The 23432-nt window shown below is 42.5% G+C and overlaps 2 protein-coding genes, 1 non-coding gene and 1 pseudogene across 8 annotated transcripts in view; 3 read left to right on the top strand and 1 right to left on the bottom strand.

Moving 5' to 3' along the window:
* Positions 1 to 13921, bottom strand: part of SENP7 (SUMO specific peptidase 7) — a 155467-nt gene extending 141546 nt beyond the window's left edge. For 3 of the 5 annotated variants that reach the window (XM_020896784.2, XM_020896785.2, XM_070454959.1), the window contains exon 1: positions 13796 to 13920. The gene's annotated coding sequence lies outside the window, so the exon portion shown is untranslated. Of the gene's footprint in view, positions 1 to 13795 lie in introns of all 5 variants that reach the window. The other 2 variants (XM_070454958.1, XM_020896786.2) reach the window with 2 other exon arrangements.
* TRNAS-GCU (transfer RNA serine (anticodon GCU)) lies at positions 11923 to 11995 on the top strand. The gene has a single exon. It is a non-coding gene; the product is annotated as a tRNA-Ser (tRNA).
* A 38-nt stretch (positions 13922 to 13959) lies between the features above and the next one.
* On the top strand, positions 13960 to 18202 carry TRMT10C (tRNA methyltransferase 10C, mitochondrial RNase P subunit). 2 transcript variants are annotated; one of them, XM_020896794.2, is made up of 2 exons: positions 13960 to 14129; positions 16677 to 18202. In XM_020896794.2, exon 2 carries the CDS (start codon positions 16707 to 16709, stop codon positions 17967 to 17969), a length of 1263 nt encoding a protein of 420 aa, XP_020752453.1. In that variant the 5' UTR covers positions 13960 to 14129; positions 16677 to 16706; the 3' UTR covers positions 17970 to 18202. The 2 variants fall into 2 exon arrangements, with proteins under 2 accessions (XP_020752453.1, XP_020752454.1); XM_020896795.2 differs by lacking the exon at positions 13960 to 14129 and adding an exon at positions 14142 to 14254.
* Positions 18203 to 20599: 2397 nt separating this feature from the next.
* Positions 20600 to 22091, top strand: LOC110139167 (josephin-1 pseudogene; annotated as a pseudogene).
* The last annotated feature ends 1341 nt before the right edge of the window (positions 22092 to 23432 follow it).

Here is a 23432-nt window from a genome sequence, read left to right as displayed (position 1 = left end):
AGACTTTTATTTATTTGGGCTCCAAAATCACTGCAGATGGGGATTGCAGCCGTGAAATTAAAAGACGTTTACTCCTTGGAAGGAAAGTTATGACCAACCTTGATAGCATATTAAAAAGCAGAGACATTACTTTGCCAACAAAGGTCCATCTAATCAAGGCTATGGTTTTTCCAGTGGTCATGTATGGATGTGAGAGTTGGACTATGAAGAAAGCTGAGCACCAAAGAATTGATGCTTTTGAACTGTAGTGTTGGAGAAGACTCTTGAGAGTCCCTTAGACTGCAAGGAGATCCAACCAGTCCATCCTAGGGGAGATCAGTCCTGGGTGTTCATTGGAGGGACTGATGCTGAAGCTGAAACTCCAATACTGTGGCCACCTCATGAGAGTGACTCATTGGAAAAGACCCTGATGCTGGGAAGAATTGGGGGCAGGAGGAGAAGGGGACAACAGAGGATGAGATGGCTGGATGGCATCACCGACTCAGACATAAGTTTGAGTAAACTCCGGGAGTTGGTGATGGCCAGGGAGGCCTGGCATGCTGCGGTTCATGGGGTCTCAGAGTCAACACGACTGAGCGACTGAACTGAACTGGTTCTAATCAGTTCATGTTGTGCCTCGGGCTATATCATTCTTTCAAAGGTTGTGCCCTGCCCCATTCCCTCCTGTTTCAGAAGCAGACTCCTAACTACTGAACCACCAGGGAAGTTCCTCTTAGTGCTTTGTTTTTTTTTTAAAACCTAGTATACACTATAGTTTCTGTTATGTATTGAATGTTTGTGTCCCCCACCAAAATTCATGGTGAAATTTTAATCTCCAATGTGATGGTATTAGGAGGTGGGATATTTGGGAGGTGATTACACCATGAGCATAGAGCCCTTATTACCAGGATTAATGCTGTTATGGAAGAAACCTCAGAAATCTCCCTTCTGCAATGTGAGACAACAACCTCAAATATGCAGATGATACCACGCTACTGGCAGACAGCAGAAGAGTAACTAAAGAGCCTCTTGATAAGGGTGAAAGAAGAGAGTGAAAAAGCTGACTTAAAACTCAACATTCAAGAAATTAAAATCATGGCATCTGGTACCATCATTTCATGGCAAACAGATAGGAAAAAAATAGAAACAGTGAAACATGAAAAAACAGTTTTCTTTCCTTGGACTCCAAAATTTACTGCAGATTATAACTGCAGCCATGAAATTAAAAATTGCTTGCTCCTTGGAAGAAAAGCTATGACAAATCTAGACAGCATGTTAAAAAGCAGAGACATCAAAGGTCCATATACTGGACCTTGCCAACAAAGGTCCATATAGTCAAAGCTATGATTTTTCCAGTAGTCATGTATGGATGTGAGAGTTGGACCATAAAGAAGGCTGAGCACTGAAATATTGATCCTTTTGAACTGTGGTGCTGGAGAAGACTCTTGAGAGTCCCTCAGATAGCCAGGAGATCAAACCAGTCAGTGCTAAATGAAATCAATCCTGAATATTCACTGGAAAGAAGCTCTAATACTTTGGCTACCTGATGTGAAGAGCTGACTCACTAGGAAAAACACTGATGCTGGCTGGGAAAGATTGAAGGCAGGAGGAGAAGGGGGCAACAGAGAATGGTTGGATGGCATCACCAACTCAATGGACATGAATTTAAGCAGACTCCAGGAGATAAAGGAGGACAGGGTGGCCTGGCGTGCTACAGTCCATGGGGTTACAGAGAGCTGGACATGACGTAGCGACTGAACAACAGTAACGTGAGACAGTGAGAAGACAGCCATCTATGAAGCAGGTCTTCACTGGACACTGAATCTGCTGACATTTGATCATGGACTTCCCAGATCTAGAACTGTGAGGAATACTTGCAGTTTAAGGCTCCCAGTCTATGATACTCTGTTGCTGCATATTAGATAACCCCCGAAACTTAGTGACTTAAAACAACATTTATTATCTCACAGCTTCTGTTCAGGAGCAGCTTAGTTGAGTGATTCTGGTTCAGGATCCCTGAGAAGAGCACACACCAGACGATCTGATACATTTAATTCAGAAATATGTTATTTCCATAACCCAGACATTGTAAGACCACTAATGTTTTAGTGGTTAGGGCAACATTTAAAATAGCAACTAGAAGTTAGGATTGATGGAGATAGGGTCCAATATATTTATTCTGTAAAGTTTAGGTTTAAAATGTTAAAATTTTGTGACCACGGGGGAAAAAAAAACACCTGAAAAAAGATCTAAAGTTGAGCCTTAGTAACTCACTGTATGGACTTTTACACAGGCTGCTTCTATTAAAAAATTAACCTAACACTTGTTAAAATAGTAAAGAAGACTTTATTCAAGACTATAGTAATTAGGGTTACTGTCAATAGAGAAGAAAGATCAGGCTCAAGTCTAAACACAACAAAGACAGCTAGGAATTTATAGTGAAGAAGTAGAGTAGGGGTATTGAAACTGTTTACCTCAAATTGGGACTTGAACCCACATGTCTGGGACTCGACTCCAGCCAGAACCCAGTTTGGGACTTGAACCCACATGGCTGGAACTCAAACCAGACCAAAACCCATGGCACCTGGCTGCAGGGCATAATAAAGCTCAGGTTCTTGATGTCTCATTGCAGAAGGACTTCAGTGAGAGACAAAGTGATAGGTAAGAAATGGCTTTATTCAGATTCAGAGAGAAACACACTCCACAAACAAGAGTGTGAGCCATCACGGAGGGCAAGAGCACTGCAAAATGCGACAGTTTTTATAGGCTAGGTAATTTCATGTGCTAATGAGCGGGAGGATTATTCCAACTACTTTTGGAAAGGGGTGGAGGTTTCCAGGATTTGGGCTATCACCCACTCCTTGGTCTTTTGCCCTGCAACTGTCATGGCACCTCTGGGTGATTTTGTTTGCTGATTGAGGATCAAGGTCTAGTCTTGTCTGACATCTTGGTCCCATTTGATTCTAATTGGTTTAAGTTGTGACCTTGGGTCATGTCATTCTTTCAAAAATTGTGCCCTGCCCCTTCCCCTCCTGTTCAGTTCAGTTCAGTTCACTCACTCTTTGTGAAAGCACATTTACAGGGAGGGAACACAGCACCACCCACCAACAGAAAATTGGATTAAAGATTTACTGAGCATGGGCCTGCCCATCAGAATAAGACCCACTTTCCTCCTCAGTCAGTCTCTCCCATCAGGAAGCTACCATAAGCCTCTTATCCTTCTCCATCAGAGAGCAGACAGAATGAAAACCACAATCACAGAAAACTAACCAATCTGATCACATGGACCATAGCCTTGTGTAACTCAATGAAACTATGAGCCATGCTAAGTGGGGCCACCCAAGACAGACGGGTCTGGCAAACCACTGAAGTATTCTTGCCATGAAAACCCCATGAACAGTATGAAAAGGCAAAAAGACAGGACACTGAAAGATGAACTCCCCAGGTCAATAGATGCCCAATATGCTACTGGAGATAGATGGAGAAATAACTCCAGAAAAAATGAAGAGATAGAGGCAAAGCAAAAACAATACCCAGTTGTGGATGTGACTGGTGATGAAAGTAAATACTGCATAGGAACCTGGAATGTTAGGTCCATGAATCAAGGCAAAACTGGAAGTGCTCAAACAGGAGATGGCAAGACAGAATGTCGAAATTTTAGGAATCAGCTAACTAAAATGGACTGGAATGGGTGAATTTAACTCAGATAACCATTATATCGACTACTGTGGGAAAGAATCCCTCAGAAGAAATGGAGGAGCCCTCACACTCAACAAGAGTCCTGTTAGGTAGTTAGAATAGGAAACAGGAGTCCAAAATGGCGGTAGCTAAAAGACAAGGAAGGGAAAAGCCCGCGAAAATAGAACAAAGGAAGGTCCAAGGACCTGAGTGAGGACCTCAGGTAGAACAAACAGCACTCCTGGCTAGCCCAATTTACATAGGGCAGGCCCAGGGGGGGAAAAAACATATGAAAAGAGGAGCCAAAGGGCGCGCTCTCTCTCTTTCTCTCCCTCCCCCTCCCCCGCATGATCTCCTGCTCCCCCACTCTCTTCTCTTGGCCTGTCTTTGGCTCGGCATGCCCTCATGCCTCAAGGATGGATTTTCCTGCTATTTTCTAAATAAAATAGAGCTGCAATAAGAAGCTGTAACACTGATCTGTCTAAGAGCTATAACACAGTCTGTTTGAGACCGGAGAGCTATAACATGGTCTATCCAAGACCTGAGAGCTGTGACGCGCCGAGGGCTTTAATGTCCGTCACTCCAAATCTTTGTTGTGACGAGACAACCGAGGAGAATACACTCGCCTGACTACTCAACAAGAGTCCCAAATGCACTACTTGGATGCAATCTCAAAAACAACAGAATGATCTCTGTTCATTTCCAAGGCAAACCATTCAATATCATGGTAATCCAAGTCTATGCCCCAACCAGTAATGCTGAACGGTTGAACTGAATGTTGAATGGTTCTATGAAGACCTACAAGACCTTCTAGAACTAACACCCCAAAAAGATGTCCTTTTCATTATAGGGGATTGGAATGCAAAAATAAGAAGTCAAGAAATACCTGGAATAACAGGTAAATTTGGCCTTGGAGTACAGAATGAAGCAGGGCAAAGGCTAATAGAGTTTTGCCAAGAGAACACACTGGTCATAACAAACACCCTCTTCCAACAACACAAGAGAAGACTCTATACATGGACATCACCAGATGGTCAACAACAAAATCAGACTGATTATATTCTTTGCAGCCAAAGATGGAGAAGCTCTATACAGTCAGCAAAAACAAGACCAGGAGCTGTGACTCAGATCATGAATTCCTTATTGCCAAATTCAGACTGAAATTGAAGAAAGTGGGGAAAACCACTAGACCATTCAAATATGACCTAAATCAAATCCCTTATGATTATACAGTGGAGGTGAGAAACAGATTTAAGGGACTAGATCTGATAGACAGAGTCCCTGATTAACTATGGATGGAGGTTCATGACATTGTACAGGAGACAGGGATCAAGACCATCCCCAAGAAAAAGAAATGCAAAAAGGCAAAATGGTTGTCTGAAGAGGCCTTAAAAATAGCTGTGAAAAGAAGAGAAGCGAAAAGCAAAGGAGAAATGGAAAGATATACCCATTTGAATGCAAAGTTCCAAAGAAGAGCAAGGAGAGATAAGAAAGCCTTCCTCAATGATCAAAGAAATAGAGGAAAACAATAGTATGTGAAAAACTAGAAATCTCTTCAAGAAAATTAGAGATACCAAGGGAACACTTCATGCAAAGATGGGCTCACTAAAGGGCAGAAATGGTATGGACCTAACAGAAGCAGAAGATATTAAGAAGAGGTGTCAAGAATACACAGAAGAACTATACGAAAAAGATCTTCATGACCCAGATAATCATCATGGTGTGATCACTCACCTAGAGCCAGACATCCTGGAATGTGAAGTCAACAAGCCTTAGGAAGCATCATTATGAACAAAGCTAGTAGAGGTGATGGAATTCCAATTGAGCTATTTCAAATCCTAAAAGATGATGCTGTGAAAGTGCTGCAAATTTATCAACATGCCAGCAAATTTGGAAAACTCAGCAGTGGTCACAGGACTGGAAAAGGTCAGTTTTTATTCCAGTCCCAAAGAAAGGCAATGTCAAAGAATGCTCAAACTACCGCACAATTGCACTCGTCTCACACCTAGTAAAGTAATGCTCAAAATTCTCCAAGCCAGGTTTCAACAATACGTGAACCCATGAACTTCCAAATGTTCAGCTAGATTTAGAAAAGGCAGAGGAACCAGAGATCAAATTGCCAACATCCACTGGATCATTGTAGAGAAGGCAATGGCACCCCACTCCAGTACTCTTGCCTGGAAAATCCCATGGACGGAGGAGCCTGGTGGGTTGCAGTCCATGCGGTTGCTAGGAGTCAGACACGACTGAGCAACTTCACTTTCACTCTTCACTTTCATCCACTGGAGAAGGAACTGACAACCCACTCCAGTGTTCTTGCCTGGAGAATCCCAGGGACGGGGGACCCTGGTGGGCTGCCGTCTATGGGGTCGCAGAGAGTCGGACACGACTGAAGTGACTTAGCAGCAGCAGCACTGCATCATTGAAAAAGTGAGAGAGTTCCAGAAAAACATTTATTTCTGCTTTATTGACTATGCCAAAGTCTTTGACTGTGTGGATCACAACAAACTGTGGAAAATTCTGAAAGAGAAGTGAATACCAGACCACCTGACCTGCCTCCTGAGAAATCTTTATACAGGTCAGGAAGCAACAGTTAGAACTGGACATGGAACAACAGACTGGTTCCAAATCAGGAGAGGGGTATGTCAAGGCTGTATACAGTCATCCTGCTTATTTAACTTATGTGCAGAGTACATCATGAGAAATACTAGACTGGATGAAGCACAAGCTGGAATCAAGATTGCCGGGAGAAATATCAATAACTTCAGATAGGCAGATGCCACCACACTTATGGCAGAGAGCGAAGAAGAACTAAAGAGCCTCTTGACGAAAGTGAAAGAGGAGAATGAAAAAGTTGGCTTAAAACTCAACATTCAGAAAATGAAGATCATGGCATCCAGTCCCATCACTTCATGACAAATAGATGGGGAAACAATGGAAACAGTGACAGACTTTATTTTGGGGGATTCCAAAATCACTGCAGATGGTGACTGCAGCCATGAAATTAAAAGATGCTTACTCCTTGGAAGAAAAGTTTTGCCCAACCTGGACAGCATATTAAAAAGCAGAGACATTATTTTTCCAACAAAGGTCCATCTAGTCAAAGCTATGGTTTTTCCAGTAGTCATGTATAGATGTGAAAGTTGGACTATAAAGAAAGCCGAGCGCTTAAGAATTGATGCTTTTGAACTGTGGTGTTGGAGAAGACTCTTGAGAGTCCCTTGGACAGCAAGGAGATCCAACTAGTCCATCCTGAAGGAGATCAGTCCTCAATATTCATTGGAAGGAATGATGCTGAAGTTGCAACTGCAATACTTTGGCCACCTGAGGTGAAGAATGCCTCATTTGAAAAAACCCTGATGCTGGGAAGGACTGAAGGTGGAAGGAAGAGGTGACAACAGAGAATGAGATGGTTGAATGTCATCACCCACTCGATGGACCTGAGTTTGAGCAAACTCCAGGAGTTGGTGATGGACAGGGAAGCCTGGCATGCTGCAGTCCATGGGGTTGCAAAGAGTCGGACAGGACTGAGTGACTGAACAGAACTGAACTGAACAATATCAGTGGATGCAAAACTAAAAGGAAATCTCAGGAGTAGAGACAGTCTTGCTAAAGGCCAGCCAAGCACTTAGCTTAAACAGGAAGAGTGGGGAATGATAAACTTGATTAGACATCAAGGTTGGGGATGACTTAGCAGGAATCTTATTAACAGTGACCTATGCACTCTCACAGGTCAAGGTCAAGGGCCAGTCCCAGGAGAGGACTCAGAGGAGCTTAACTAAGGTGTGGCCAAGGAGAGTCTCTGTCACTTGAGTGTCCTCACCACAGGGCAGCTAGCTTCCCCTGGGATGAATCATCCAGGTGAATGGGCAAGCAGGAAACCACACTACCTTTTATGACCTATGCTCTGAAGGGGCATACTGGTCTACTATTTGCCTATTTGTTAGACATGGGTCACTAAGTCCAAGGGAAGAGGAATTAGACTCCACCTCTTGAGAGAGTGCCACAGAATTTAAAGACATATTTTAGACTACCACATCAGATATAATGCCAACTAAAACTAATGGTATAGCAGCTCCACGCAGTTGTTGCTTATAAAATTATCTTGGCTCTGGGAACATGTTTATCTTGAAACAGCTGTGTACTTAGCTACTGCTTTCCATTTTCTCTGCAAAACATGAAAATTTTTGCCACAAATTGAAAAGAAAGTTTTTCATTTTCCCTACTAGGGTCACCATAAATAATCCCTTTCTCTGACTTCTCATGTATGTCTATTTTAGCAGCTTGAAGTCAAAAAAAAGGACATCTCCAGATTTCTGGCTATAAGCTGCAGACCAGAGACGTGCCCTGATAGAGGAAAGACTGATATGGGAGGCCTTCAGGAAAATCCTGAGGCTTTCGGACATCAGTATGTGATCATTTTTTTCCCTTTTTGTGGAAGATACCAACAGTTACAAGTAACAGGTTATGATCATTGTAAGTATGAGATTTGTGTGTCGCCTCCCAATGCTAAACACGGACTGGGGCCTGCTAGGTTCCTCTGTCCATAGCAGTGGGCTGCCATCTCCTTCTCCAGGGGATCTTCCCCACCCAGGGACTGAACTCAGGTCTCCTGCACTGCAGGCAGACTCTTTACCCTCTGAGCCACCAGGGGCTTACCTAATACTAAACATAGTTCTAACAAAAAAAGAGAACGTGTTGTCTGCCAATTTGCTATGAGAAGTCTCTGTTAAAGAAGACGGCAAGAATTTCTCTTACTTCCTTTTCAAGATTTCTTCAAAGGCAGTGGTTCTCTGTCTTCAAAGTACATCAGAATAACCTGGAAGTCTTAAAACAACGACTGTTAGATGTCACTGCCAGAGTTTCTGATTCAGTAGGACTGCTAGGTGGGGCCACAAAATCTGCCTTTTAACAAGTTCCCAGGTGATGCTGATGCTGTAAGTCTAAGGATCACACTTTGGGAACAACTGTTAGAAAGATTAGGAGTTACCAGAGAGGTAATAAAAGTTAAATCTACTTCATGTGAGGTGAAAGTTATCATGGATGATCATCTGGACCAAAGTTCCTCCCCTGAAGAAAGCAACAAAAGAGGTTTATTGGCTGAACCCATGTTTTATGGTCCCAGTGATCCAACTGACAAATTTATCTCTCCCCATAGGAAAGGAAGTGGTGTGTCTCACTTACCTTTCAAGACCATTACCTCCAGTTGTCTTCCACATAATTTAAGGGCAAACAGAAATTCAAAATAAGAGATGTAATCCTCCTTGTTGAAAACAAAGGGATTTCTTCCCCTCCCACTTTCAGAATTTCTTTCTTCTTTTCAAATAGATGTAAATATTCATAATGGCTAAATAAGCTTCTTGCCAATCTCACAACTCAGGAATGTTTCCCCTAGAACCTGAAAGCCATCTTTTTGAAATACAAAGATCAAGGAAGGTAGTTCCCCTATCTCATAGTTCTCATGCCAGGGCAAGAGCCTAACTTTGATGGATGCCTTGCTCCAACTGGCAAAACCATGTCCTGTCAAAAAGATTAAAAGTTTATTTATCTCACTGGATAAAGCTAATTAACAAATAAAAGTAACCTCAATTATCATGGTAAAGTTAGGATGAACTTCACATAACAAAGTATGCTATTAGGTTCTCTTGAGAACTGTTTATTTTGAAAATATATATGCAATGGGGGGTATCTACTTGGCTAGTTAAGGGGGTCAGATTCCTTTCTGTCTTCACAATCTCTTCACAGATTGCCTATGATGCCCACCACAATCTGGTTTAGGGCTTATTCAAAACTAAGTGTTTTCTTTCTCTACTACCTTTGTGGAGAGGATTTGTGGCTTGGGGGAAATCCTGTTTTTAGCAGTATTTCCTAAATAGCTCAGATGAAAAGAATCCACCTGCAATGCAGGAGACCCCAGTTCAATTCCTGGTTCAGGAAGATCCCCTGGAGAAGGGATAGGCTACCAACTCCAGTATTCTGGCCCAGAGAATTCCATAGATTGAGGAGCCTGGTAGGCTACAGTCCATGGGGTCGCAAAGAGTCGGAGGTGACTGAGAATCTTCACTTTTCCTAAATAATACATCCCAATTCCCAAATCCTAGAACAATTAGATAACAGAAGACACTACCTACCCTGGGGCTGAGAGAGGAGTAGTGGTCAAGATATTGCATAGCAGTGAACTTTGCAAGGCATGAAAGGACAGGAAAACCCTTTTGTTTGGCCTCTGACTCTCAAGTATCCTAAAACTTTCATCTCATTTTTAAAAATCAAAATAATATCTGGCCCAGAAAGCAGAGACCTCCCTAATTTTAGTAAACTGTAAGATAGGCCCACACCAAAAGAGAAACTTCAAATGCTACTAAACACAGAGTACAAAATTGAGTTTTGAGTCAAAAACAGTACCATACTAATACCCTGACTTGGATTTCTAGATCATCTCTCATGACCCATCCCACTGTAATCCTGCCACTGACTCTTGTGGTCATGGCCTGAATCTTGGCTTTACCAAATATGTATTGCTCCACCAAAACATTCACAAAAGTAGATGATACCTGGCTCTTTGCAGTGTCCTATTGTTCAGTTTGCTTACTCAATTCCATCTACTAACCTGTTTCTCATCTCCTACTCAATTCCACCTACTAACCTGTTTCTCATCTCCTTTGTCGGCAAAATGGAGGGGGGCGGGGGAGATCACATGACAAGATAGAGTGATATCACTACAAAGTAATACTCAAAATCCTTTAAGCTAGGCTTCAGCAGTACATGAACCAAGAACTTCCAGGTGTACAAGCTGAGTTTAGAAAAGTGAGGGGAAACAGAGATCAAATTGGCAACATTCTCTGGATCACAGAGAAAGCAAGGGAATTCCAGGAAAACATCTGCTTCACTGATTACGCTAAAGCTTTGGACTGTGTGGATCACAACAAATTGTGGAAAATTCTTAAAGACGTGGGAGTACCAGACCATCTTACCTGGCTCCTGAGAAACCTGTATACGGTCAAAAAGCAACAGTTATATCCGGACATGAAACAATGAACTGGTTCAAAATTGGGAAAGGAATATGACAATATATATATTGTCACACTGTTTATTTAACTTAAATGCAAGGTACATCATGCAAAATGCCAGGCTGGATGACTCACAAGCTGGAAGCAAGATTACTGGGAAAAATATCAATAGGCTCAGATATGCAGATGGTATCACTCTAATGACAGAAATCGAGGAAGAACTAAAGACCCTCTTGATAAGGGTGAAAGAGGAGAGTGAAAAAGCTGGCTTAAAACTCAACTTTCAAAAAAGATCAGGGCATGTAGTCTCATCACTTCATAGCAAATAGGAGAAAAAGTGGAAACAGTGACAGATTTTCTTCTCTTGGGCTTCAAAATCACTGTGGATGGTGACTGCAGCCATGAAATTAAAAACTTGTTCCTTGGAAGAAAAACTATGACAAACCTAGACAGTGTATAAAAAAGCAGAGACATCAATCTGCCAACAAAGGTCTGTATAGTAAAAGCTATGGTTTTCCTGTAGTCATGTATGGATGTGAGAGTTGGACCATCAAGAGAGCTGAGTGCCGCAGAATTGAGCTTTCAAACTATGGTGCTGGAGAAGACTCTTGAGAGCTCCCTGGACTGCAAGGAGATCAAATGAATCAATCCTAAAGGAAACCAACCCTGAATATTCATTGGAAGGACTGATGCTGAAACTGAAGCTCCAATACTTTAGCCACATGATGCTAGGAGCCAATTCATTGGAAAAGACCCTGATCCCGGCAAACATTAAAGGCAGGAGGAGAAGGTGGCAACGGAGGATGAGATGGTTGGATAGCATCACTGACTTAATGGACATGAGTCTCAGCAAACTCCAGGAGATAGCAAAGGACAGGGAAGCCTGGCATGCTGCAGTCCATGCAGTTGCAAAGATTTAGACTTGACTTAGGGACTGAACAAAAACAAACAAACTGAATCAGACTGTGTGTGTGTTAGGAGCTCAGTCATGCCTGACTCTTTTCAATCCCATGGACTGCAGCACACCAGGCTCCTCTGTTCATGGAATTCTCCAGACCAGAATACTGGAATGGGCTGCCATTCCCTTCTCCAGGGAATCTTTCCAACCCAGGGATCAAACCCAGGTCTCCTGCATTGTAGGAAGATTCCTGACTGTCTGGGCCACCAGGGAAACCCAAATTAAATCATAAATAGTGCCCAACAACATGACTGTCGTTCCCTAGTCAGCTGACACTTCATTTTTTTCTTTGTGAGGGCTTCCCTAGTGGCTCAGACGGTAAAGCACCTGCCTGCTGATGCAGGAGACCCAGGTTCGATCCCTGGGTGGGGAAGATCCCCTGGAGAAGGAAATGGCAACCCACTCCAGTACTCTTGCCTTGTAAAATTCCATGGACTTAGGAGCCTGGTAAGCTACAGTCCATGGGGTCGCAAAGAGTTGGACATGACTGAGCAACTTCACTTTCACTTTTATGTGATTTTAGGAAAAAAATAAGTTTACCACATTAACAAATTTTTATGTTCGGTAGTGTTGTTATGCAACAGATCTCTAGAACTTTTTCACCTTACAAAACTGAAACTTTATACCACTGAACACTTCATTTTTAGCACCATCCTCTTAGCACCTGTAAATGCCACTCTACTTTCTGTTTCTATTGCTGACACAAATAATCAATACTAAAACTATTCTAAGGAATAGAAAAGAGTTTTACTTGAGCCAAAATGGGGAATATAGCCTAGGAGGCAGCTTCTTAGTGGCTCAAAGTATCTGTTCCAATGAAGCATGGTTTTCAACACAGTTTTAAGCCTTATTACTAATACAAAGAACACACATCAAACATGAGAGGGGTGCAATCATTCAATGTTTCAAAAGAGACAGATTAGTATGAATTCAGTGAGATAGCAGGATCCTGGTGTGTGGGAAAGAAACATCATCGTCAAGAAACTATTAAACGATGCCACAGATAGAGAGCTATTTATCTTTATCTTGACCGAGGGCATTCTTTACCTTAATAGTTAAAGCAGATGTGCTGTATAAGCATTCGACAGGTCATAAGTCAGGCTGTTTTAGTTCACACAAAGTTCAGGTAGAACCATAGATAAGCCAGAAGAACGTCTCTATACCGAAATATGTGAAAAATTTCTCCACCACTCTTAGTATGTCACATTAATTATTCATGACAGTATCAAACCTTCTCCCTTTCTTCACTCTCCACAGATTCTCAGCAGACTACCTCCTTCAGAAACGGGAACTCTTAGCGAGAATCTTACTTCCCTGATGGCTCACAGTAAAGCATCTGCCCGCAATGCACGAAACCCAGGTTCCATCCCTGGGTTGGGAAGATCCCCTGGAGAAGGAAATGGCAACCCACTCCAGTATTCTTGCCTGGAGAATTCCATGAACAGAAGAGCTTGGCGGACTACAGTCCATGGGGTCGCAAAGAGTTGGACGTGACTGAAGCGACTAACATGCAGCGAGAATATAGAGGAAAGATGTAGAGAATGGACTTACAGACACAGTGAGTGAAGTCGAGGGTGGGACAAATTGAAAGCGTGGCATTAAGAGATATATACTACCATATGTAAAACACACAGCTAGTGGAAAGCAGGTGTATAACACAGGGAGCTCAACCCAGGGATCTGTGACGACCTAGAGGGGTGGCGTGGGGCCAGGGGGAGGGAGGTCCAAGAGGGAGGCGATCTGTGTATACTTATGGATGATTCACATTGTTGTATGGCAGAAACAGACACAACATTGTGAAGAAACTATCTTCCAGTCAAAAATAAATTAAAAAAAAAAAAGAAATGGGAACTCTCAAATCACAACTGCCATATCTACAAACTGCCTTCCATCCCTACGTGTTTCCTCCCTTCTTGTTACAAAGGAAGTGGTACTTCCTCCTCCTATACAAGAGCGATCCCCTCCAACTGTCCTCTGAATCCTTTCTTTCCTTATTCCCATGTTAACAATCCGATCAGTTGGTCAAATCTCTCCCAATAACAGTAAAAATAAGGGAAACTTCCTGGACACCACACCGGATGCTGAGTTCACCGAATACTGCTTCTGCCAACTTTCATAAAAATGTTTCAACTTTCATTTCCTCATATTCCATTCATCCGTTACCCACTCTCACCTGGCTTCAGCCCTCAAATCTCACAATGTGGTTCCAATGGTCTTTGTACTGCTAAGGTCAGTGGGTGTTTTTCAGCCTCAGTTGCACGACAGAGCTACTTTCCAGGCCGGAAGACGCGCCCCTAATGGTGTGACGTCATATGCCAGCGCCTGGAGGAAAGGGCGGGATTTCCGGCTGCGGGTGTTTGGTCCACGACGGAAAGCGTGTGGAGTGATAGGCAAGCTGTGGGTCACGTACGGCGCGCGTTCTTTGGCAGAAGTTCACGGTAGAATCTTGCGTGCTCTGGGCTTCCTTGCGGTTTGCACCCGCGGGAGCCATTGTCTCCGCATTGCTGGTATGGGCGGCTTTCTTGTCTCCCCGTGTGTGTGGTGAGGTGGGAGGAAGTGGGAGGCCTCAGGTACTAGAGCCTGTGCGCAAGGAAGGCCCACAGATAAAAGGAAGCCCAGTGATTTGTAAACTGTAAGTAGAGCGATACCTGGAGGGCTTCCCTATTAGCTGCGCAGCTAAGAATCTGCTTGGCAATGCCGGAGACCCGGTTCGATCCATGGGTTGACAAGTGTCAACCCACTCCACTGTTCTTGCCTGGGAGATCCCATGGACAGAGGAATCTGGTGGACTACAGTCCATGGGGTCTAAATGAATCAGACACGAGGTAGCAACTAAACAACATCAACAAGTACAATACATGAAACGAACGGGTGTTGCCTAGAATGATATTCTTGTTTACCGTTTAAATTGGGGGGAGGCGGGTATTTCTATGATAGCCTAAAAATAGTTATCAGTTACAAAGACAAAACTCAAGACTTCTTCTGAAATACATACCTCTCATATTGAGGCAGAGAACTCTCGCTTAAATATTTCGAGAAGTCTAAAGTAAAATGTTTTCTTCTTTAAAAGCTATCTGAACGTGTTTTAAGTAAGAGAAGCATTGACTTGGAGTATTTAATCGAAAAATACTTGAATGATAAATGTGTTATATACTGCGAAGCATTGGGTTCAGTGTCAAAATATAAACACAGCCCTTGTCCTGATGGTTTACCTTGGTGGTGGTTTAGTCCCTAAACCGTGCCTGACTCTTGAGACCCCATGGACTGTAACCCGCCAGGTTCCTCTGTCCATGGGATTTCCCAGGCTAGAAATATTGAAGTGGGTTGCCATTTCCTTCTCTAGGCTATCTTCCCAACCCAGGAATGGAACCCAGGTCTCCTGCATTGCAGGTGAACTCCTTCAGAACTGCAGAGATTCTTTACCAGCTGAACTAAGAGGGAAGTCATTAGGAGGAATAGTTGATCTAAAGTTTGAGGTGACAAATAGCTAGAGATGTGGCTGAAGAGATAAGCAAAAGGTGATTTTGTGAAAAACAAACAAAAACTATTGTATGCCACATATATTAAGTTGAGAGTTTGACCTGGCAACAGTGAATTTAAAAATACACATTGAGAAGGATGAGTGTATTAATCAGATCTGCACTAGCTCTAAATTCTTTAGAGATGAGGGAGAGCAAATCTAGAAGCTAGGAGATACAATTAAGAAAAGGAAGTTGAAGAGAAGTGAATGGATTCAGGAAGTATTTAGAAAGTAAATGATTATAATTCAAATTAGGAATGGAAGGTGTCAGAGGGGACAGTAATGAAATGACTCCAAGTTTCTGGCATCAGCAAATGGATGGATATTATTGTCCCTCCCTGAAACAACAGAAGGAAAAGCAGATTGGGAAGGAAAGGGAGACAGATTTCAGTTTGTTGCATTTGAAGTGTCATCTCATACATGGTGATCGAAGTCAAGGAGGTAGATCAGAGTTCATAGAGAAAATATTTAGTTTGAAAAAAGGACTAAGGACAGAACTCAGAAGTATATCCACTTTGTGTGTGTTTGGGGGTGGGGGTGGGGGATCGAGCTGAACAGTGCACAGGTCAGAGACCTAGGAATATGCAGTGTCAGTAAATGAAGCCAAGGGAAGAAGGAATTTTTCAAGTATTTTAGTTGCATTTTGTGAAAAATTGAATTCCTTTTTTTTTTTTTTTTGCTTCAAGTCAAACATTAGTTTCACATCTTTAAGCATCTTCATTGTTTTGTGGACTTCCAGACCCATAGGATAAAGTTGTAGAGCTTATATATATATACTTACCCTAATTCTGGATAGTTTGTTTGGCAATAACATTATTTGCTGCAGAGTAAAGTCTATATTGGAGAAGGGAGATTTTATTTTGTTTTTAAATCAGAAGATCTCTCTAGGGACTTCTTGGTACTCCAGTGGCTAAGACTTGGCGCTCCCAACACAGGGGTCCCAGGTTTGATCCTTGATCAGGGAACCAGATCCCTCATGCTGCAACTAAGACCTGGTACAGCCAAATAAATAACATTTTAAAAAAAGATTTTTTTAAATCTCTCTTTTGAAAACATATGAGGGCATTGGCACAGTGGCTGCTAAATGCTTTTTACTAGCTGCCATTTTCTGTAATGTTTCTGCCCTTCGTCTTTACGTATTGCTTATTGAGGATCTTTTGTTTGGGTCTATATCTAGGCTTAGTAGAAAATGGAGAAGAATATAGTGCTATCTCAGCCGTATAGTACATAATTTTGTTATTCAGTAACATTAATCTTCTGGGTCCTCAGATAAAATCTAAGTAGGATCTTCAAGGTATCCTTTTGCCTAAAACAAGAGTGAAATTCATATGTCAAATAAGAACCTAAAAGAGTTTTTTCCACTTTTTGCCTAATGAATTATCACAGGCTGTAGGCCACAGGAATCCAGAAAAATTAATGGTGCAACAAATAAGTTGGACTAAGATTCCACTTTGTGTTTCAGAAATCAATTATATTTTTATATCTCAAATTTATACAATCTTTAACTTTTCATTACTTTTTTCTTTTTTTATAGGGCTTTCCTTACATACCTGTTCTCCTCAAAATGAGTGTCAGTATCACCTTCTTAAGACCTTTTGCCAGAGTTTTAGTGCCATTTACCCTTCATAGGAAGAGAAGGGTTTTATATTCAACAGTTCTGCAGAGATACATGTCTTCCAAAATACCAGCTGCATCCTATCCTAATAAGGAGAGTACACCACCTCCTGAAGAGCTGGAGTTGGATAGGTGGAAAATTACAATGAAATCTAGTGTGCAAGAAGAGGATGTTTCAACAGTCTCAAGTAGCGAGGATGAAGATCCTCTAGCTGCCACCAGGGAGTTAGTTGAGATGTGGAGGTTGCTTGGCAAAGAAGTACCAGAACACTTCAGTGAAGAAGAGCTCAAAACGCTTATGGAATGTGTTTCTAAGTCATCAAAAAGAAAATATTTAAAATACTTATATATTAAGGAAAAAATTAAAAAAGCCAGACAAATAAAAAAGGAAATGAAAAAAGCAGAAAAAGAAGAAGTTAAAAAAGAGCAGCTACCAGAAACCATTAAGGAAGATAAACAGCAAAACTTTCTATTTCTACGACTTTGGGATAGGAATATGGACATTGCAATGGGCTGGAAAGGTGCCCAGGCCATGCAGTTTGGACAGCCTTTGGTTTTTGACATGGCTTATGATGACTATATGAAACCACAAGAATTGCAGAATGCTGTTTCCCAACTTTTAGAAAGTGAAGGATGTAACAGAAGAAATATTGATCCTTTCCATATTTATTTCTGCAATCTTAAAACAGACGGTGCCTACTATAAAGAATTAGTTAAACGTTATGGAGAAAAATGGAACAAATTGCTTTTAACAGCAACAGAAAAGTCTCATGTAGATTTGTTTCCAAAAGATAGTATTATATATTTAACTGCAGATTCTCCCAATGTTATGACTACTTTCAAACATGACAAAATTTATATAGTGGGGTCATTTGTTGATAAGAATATGCAGCCAGGCACATCCCTAGCCAAAGCAAAACGGCTGAAGCTGGCAACAGAATGCCTTCCATTAGATAAATATCTGCAGTGGGACACTGGTACCAAAAATCTCACTTTAGATCAAATGATACGTATTTTGTTATGTCTGAAAAATACTGGTAGCTGGGAAGAGGCTCTGAAGTTTGTTCCTAGGAGAAAACATGCTGGTTATCTGGAGATTTCTCAGCATTCTCAAGAGTTTCTCAACAGAATGAAGAAATCAAAGACTTTTAATTCATTTCCAAGAGGCTCTATAAATAGACACAGAAAAAGCAGCTTGAAGGAGAACATTTGATAGCTTAAAAATAAAGTGGATTAGGAATACAGTTCTATTAGTTTCATCCTAAAGGAAATTGACTTCTTTTTTTTTAAAGGTTGTCTTTCCAAACTGACTGAAGTATTTCTCCAATTAATCAAACATGTAAAACTTTAGAAATACATTTTATTTACTATAGAAACAAACAAAATCTTAGAAAGTAAAAAGAGTTGTCCATGTTTGTTTGAGCCCAGTAAAAGAATTGTACCATTTATGTGACTTTTTTATGACTTTGAGTCTCAGACTCCATTTTCCTTCTTAAATGTTCTTTCAGGCATGTCAACAACTAACCTTTCATCAAAAATTGATGAAACCTCAGGTGGTGGTTTATTTTGGTGGTTTAACATTTGGAAAAAATTCACTAACATTTAGTATAGTGGTGGGCATGTCATAGACACTAAGGTGTATCATTTAACTGAGGCTTTGTTAAGATTTCACTTGGAATGTCATGAGATTGGGCTATATAATGAAAAATGTGTTTGTGGGGATAAAATTCATCTCTTGTCCTCTTAGGAAAAAAAGATTTTATTTGAAGAGTGTCATTACAGCACTTCCCTGTTGTAGTGTAATAAGGTATTTTCTTTTCAAGGAGATACTTCCTTTTTCTCAGTTCGGTGGTTTGAATGGAAGCTGCCATATTTTTACAGGCCTTCCTCCCCTGGCCACAGCTGATTATCCCAAAAAAGACACCTCACTCACACTTTGAAATGAACATCTGACTTTTAAGAGAGGCCAGTCAGAAAATTCTTTTCTAGGATTTTTGGACTTCTCAAGATAGCCTGTGTTAATTCCTTTTTAGTGGTGAACTTGTAGCCTGTGTTAATTCCTTTTTAGTGGTGAACTTTGAGAAGAGGCTCTCGTGACCATTCCTTTTTCTATGAAGGGGATACTGAAAGGAACTTTAGGAACCACATTCATTGTAGATGTGCACCACTGAAAAGTTGGAAAACATGGAAATAGAAATGGCCAAATAATTTCTACTTAGTTTAAAGCAGAACTCTGCCAGGAGCCAACACACGAGACCCTACCCATGACAAGGTTTTTCACAGATAAGGAAAATGTACTCAAAATGACTGCCTTTGGGGCTTCCCTGGTGGCTCAGTCGGTAAAGAATCCGCCTGCAATGCGGGAGACCTGGGTTGGGAAGATCTGGAGGGAGGAGAGCATGGCAACCCACTCCAGCATTCTTGCCTGGAGAATCCCCGTAGACAGAGGAGCCTGGTGGGATGCAGTCGGTGGGGTCACAAAGAGTAGGATGTGACCAAGCAGCTAAAAGCACAGCACAGTTCTGCCTTTAAGTATTATCTCAATTCAGAAGGTCTGATTTGGCTTTTAACCTATAAATTATGGCCTCTATAATAAGGCAAGAATGAAATGCAATGGAAAAACACGAGATGTCTAACCTAAATTCATGGCATCTGGAAAGACTTTGAAAAAGTCCCACATAAACTTAGAATTGAAACAAATGCATTATGAGTGAATTTCAACTCTTAAGACCCTACTAAGTAGCAAGGTGCTAATACTTGAACTGCTTGAGATCCAGCCAGAAAGTAAAATAGCACAAATAAGCGATCAACATCACCTGACAGGATTGGCACTGGGGGAAGCCAAAGAGGGTTCCTGGACCACCCCATGAGTATCCAGTGTCCCAGCCCTGCTCTTGGTACAAGCTCCACTTTACAGGTTCTGACATTGCTTAGATTGATCAGTCTCTCAAAATTTTTCTCATCTGTATAAAAGATTAGAAATAGTTCCTGACTCACATAAAACATTCAATATGGTGCCTGGCACCTAAGTGCAAAATAAATATAAACTAATTCAGACTATACATTAAGAATGTATAGAGTTTCTAATACAATATATGCAAGTTATCGTGTCCCTTTGAGGACACATACTTCTGTGTAACAGTATGCTAAGATGTTTCAGTGATGCAACACTGGACTTTTAATTTTTTTTCCTTCCCAATAGCCAAGCAGTAACTGACTTCTAAGATTGCTTCTAAATCACAGTGGCAAGCTCCCACAGTTTGAGCTCATACTGATTTTAGTTTTATAGATTATTTTAGAATTTGGAATTTAGCAGAACCTCAAATACTGCTTCAGTTTCTCCTAACTAGATGGTCTGATTACCTGGGCGTGAAGTAGGAAGGAACAGCTTTTCCCTTTATCTCAAACACCCAATAATTTATTCTATAATATTCTTTCTCTTTGAAGGTAACTTGTTTCCTAAGGTCTTCCCTTTATTACCAATTAGTGACATGTTTTCATGTAATAACATTTCTGGTTTCTAGTTCCCACTTGCTCTTCAAACATGCTACCAAATTCCCAGCTTTTAATAATCACACAATTAAGAAAGAAGTCTTTATTTGCTACTATTACCCCTAGTATATTACAATTTAATTTCTAAGCCAGATCCTTCAAGTCAGTATTCAAAACACAGTTTCCATTTGCTTTACACTATTGCTGTTCAATAGAGGTACAATACAATCCAAATATGTACTTGACCCAGTAGCCATGTTAAAGATAAAAACTGAAATTAAATATATTTAACCCATATGCCTACATTATTACTTCAATTTGTATTCGTTATTGAAAACTAATGTGGCTGACGTCGGGCTCAGGGCCGCGTCGAGAGGGTGAGAGTTCGCGCTTTCCGAAGGAGCTGCGTCCGCCTCAGCCCCTAGAGGTCCCGCCGCACCGGAGAGGATGGAGAGCCTCCCCCGAGGCCGCAGCAGGGCCCGCGAACCCACGCCGGTCGGCCTTCGTTAGCTGCTCGAAATTTGTGTTTTATCCGCCGCTTAGGCCTGGTCTCCCTAGCCAGTGGCTTCGTGGTTCCAAAGAAATGGAAGAAAAGGAGCGATGTGACCAATTCCATTCGGTCCTCTTGCCTTGAGGCCTGGTTGGCATTTGCAGAGAGAAAATACAGCAAGAAAATCGTTGGGTTTTCTTGGAGGGGGTGGAAGAAGGAAAACAAGGTCTTTGATTTTACATGGTTTTTTAAAACTTCTGCACTTTGACAGTGGCGGCGAAATACACTAATCCAAAAGTTATCTTTCTGTTGAGAAGAGGGGGATTATTTTTCCTTTTGAGTCCAACCTTTTCTTCTTCCCGTGACAAAGCATAAATCATGGACACCAGAAAGTAAGGTGGACCTCAGGAATTCTCAAAAGGCTGAGAAGCTTACATTCCTCCTCAGGAGGGAAGGGTGGGGTGTTTTTAGCCCTCTGGAACTTAAAAGGAAAAACATGAGTTGCGTGCCGTGGAAAGGAGACAAGGTCAAATCTGAATCATTGGAGCTGCCCCAGGCAGCACCCCCGCAAATCTACCATGAGAAACAGCGCAGGGAGCTCTGCACGCCCTCAATAACGTCTTCCAGGACAGCAATGCCTTCACCCGGGGAACGCTGCGAGAGATTTTCCAAACGCCATGGTGACCCCCCACAAGAAGAGCATGCTGGGAAATGGGAACTACGATGTGAACGTCATTATGGCAGCACTTCAGACCAAAGGCTATGAAGCTGTTTGGTGGGACAAGCGCAGGGATGTCGGCGCCATTGCTCTCACAAACGTTATGGGCTTCATCATGAACCTGCCCTCCAGCCTGTGCTGGGGTCCCCTGAAGCTGCCGCTCAAAAGGCGGCACTGGATCTGTGTTCGAGAGGTGGGAGGTGCCTACTACAACCTCGACTCCAAACTGAAGATGCCCGAATGGATTGGAGGCGAGAGCGAGCTCAGGAAATTTCTAAAACATCATTTGCGAGGAGAGAACTGTGAACTCCTGCTGGTGGTACCAGAAGAGGTGGAGGCCCACCAGAGTTGGAGGGCTGATGTGTGATGAGTCCCGCCCAGCCTCCCCTCACCTCAGCCCCCTGAAATCCTCCGTGACGTGCTGTGGCCTCTACCATGGGTCTGCCCTTGCCACTTCCCCAAACATCTCATCGGGCCTTTTTTCCCCTCCAATTTGACAGTGCAATAGGACAGACATGTGGACTGTTGCACGAACCAACCAGCGTTACTCGCTCCTGGAAAAGGAAAGTAGGAGCTCTGTGTGCTTAGGGCGAGCTGTGGAGACCTTGGTTTTATGTAAAAGAGAAAGAAAGGTGGGTCTTAGCTTCCTTTCCCCATTTCTATGAGGACTTGACAGAGGCTATGCTGGAGTTCACTGCTGCTCTGACTGCCTCACCTGGAGATGCTGCCTCCCCTTCCCCTTTCCTGGCAACCAGTGAGTCTGAACACGCAGTCCAAAGCCCATGGGACTGGTTGGGAGGCCTCAGAGCAGAAAGACCTCTCAGGAAACCATCTCCAGAACCGCAGCAGCGGCGCAGCGTGCTGTCTCCAGCCCTCTGTGCCACCCTGACGCCATTTTTAAGAGTGGTTTATGGCCATCCTTGAAGTTTTATAATGAAAAGTTCTCTAATATTCCATGCCAGGTGGTTGAATCCTGCAGTATTCTAACATGACAGGGTGAGCTAGATACTTGAGGATGTGGCCAAACCCAGGCTAGGGACAGGCACTGTCGGACAGTCTGTCTGCCTCACTCCAGCATTGTCCCTGCCACTTCACTGCACTGGTTTAGGAGGTTTGGGGACACAAGACAGGCCAAAGGGCAGTTTTCCCAGCTGACCCACCCTGGTAAAATCAGAAAAAAATAAGACTGCCTTCACCATCAAATTCTACTAGTTTGAGACAGCGTTGGGCAAGGGAAGTATTGTGAAGCTAAGCCCCCAGAGATTTGGAGCAGCTCGAATTAGAAGCCCTAGGCTTGGAGTCACTCTGGTGACCAGAAGCAGAGCCCTCACGTTGGGTAGAAAACGTGCATCCTGCTTAGGACCTGGGTTTGTCATCTCTGGAGTTTCTTTTACCGATAACTGAGAACTGACCCACCCCTACCTCTTTAAATAGCTGTAGGCCACTTTTCTCCTGGTAACTTTGGAAGACAAGAGGAGGAGAAATAAGTGTTAGACTACACCACCTGTCACCAAAGGGGCCATGGTTGTCTCAAGGCAGGGGGGCAGGCAGGGGTGGCCTGTCCAGCCCTTCACAGATCAATGGTCTTGGCAGGTCTGAGAGCTGCCCCACTGGCCAGGCTCCTCTCCAACACAGAGCCAGCCTGGGGCTTGCATGTCCAGCCTGAGCAAGCTTAACGGGATGAAGCTGAGGCTTTCTCCCCACTGTGACTGGAGTGCATGTTTACACCAGCACTTTTTCTGCACATGTATCTTCAATCCCACAAGGACATTTTTTTAATGCTGAGTAACAGAGGCCACCAAGCAGCTACTGCGTTTCACCCTCTCAGCAAGTGGCCACAGTCTCTTCTGCACCATTTTTTTTTCCCATTTATTTTTATTAGTTGGAGGCTAATTACTTTACATCATTACAGTAGTTTTTGTCATACATTGAAATGAATTAGCCATGGACCTACATGCATTCCCCATCCCAGTCCC

The sequence above is a fragment of the Odocoileus virginianus genome, chromosome 25 (assembly GCF_023699985.2).
Source record: "Odocoileus virginianus isolate 20LAN1187 ecotype Illinois chromosome 25, Ovbor_1.2, whole genome shotgun sequence".
Lineage (NCBI taxonomy): Eukaryota > Metazoa > Chordata > Mammalia > Artiodactyla > Cervidae > Odocoileus > Odocoileus virginianus.
The sequence above is the reverse complement of the archived record's forward strand: the minus strand, read 5'-3'. Positions and strand labels throughout refer to the sequence as shown.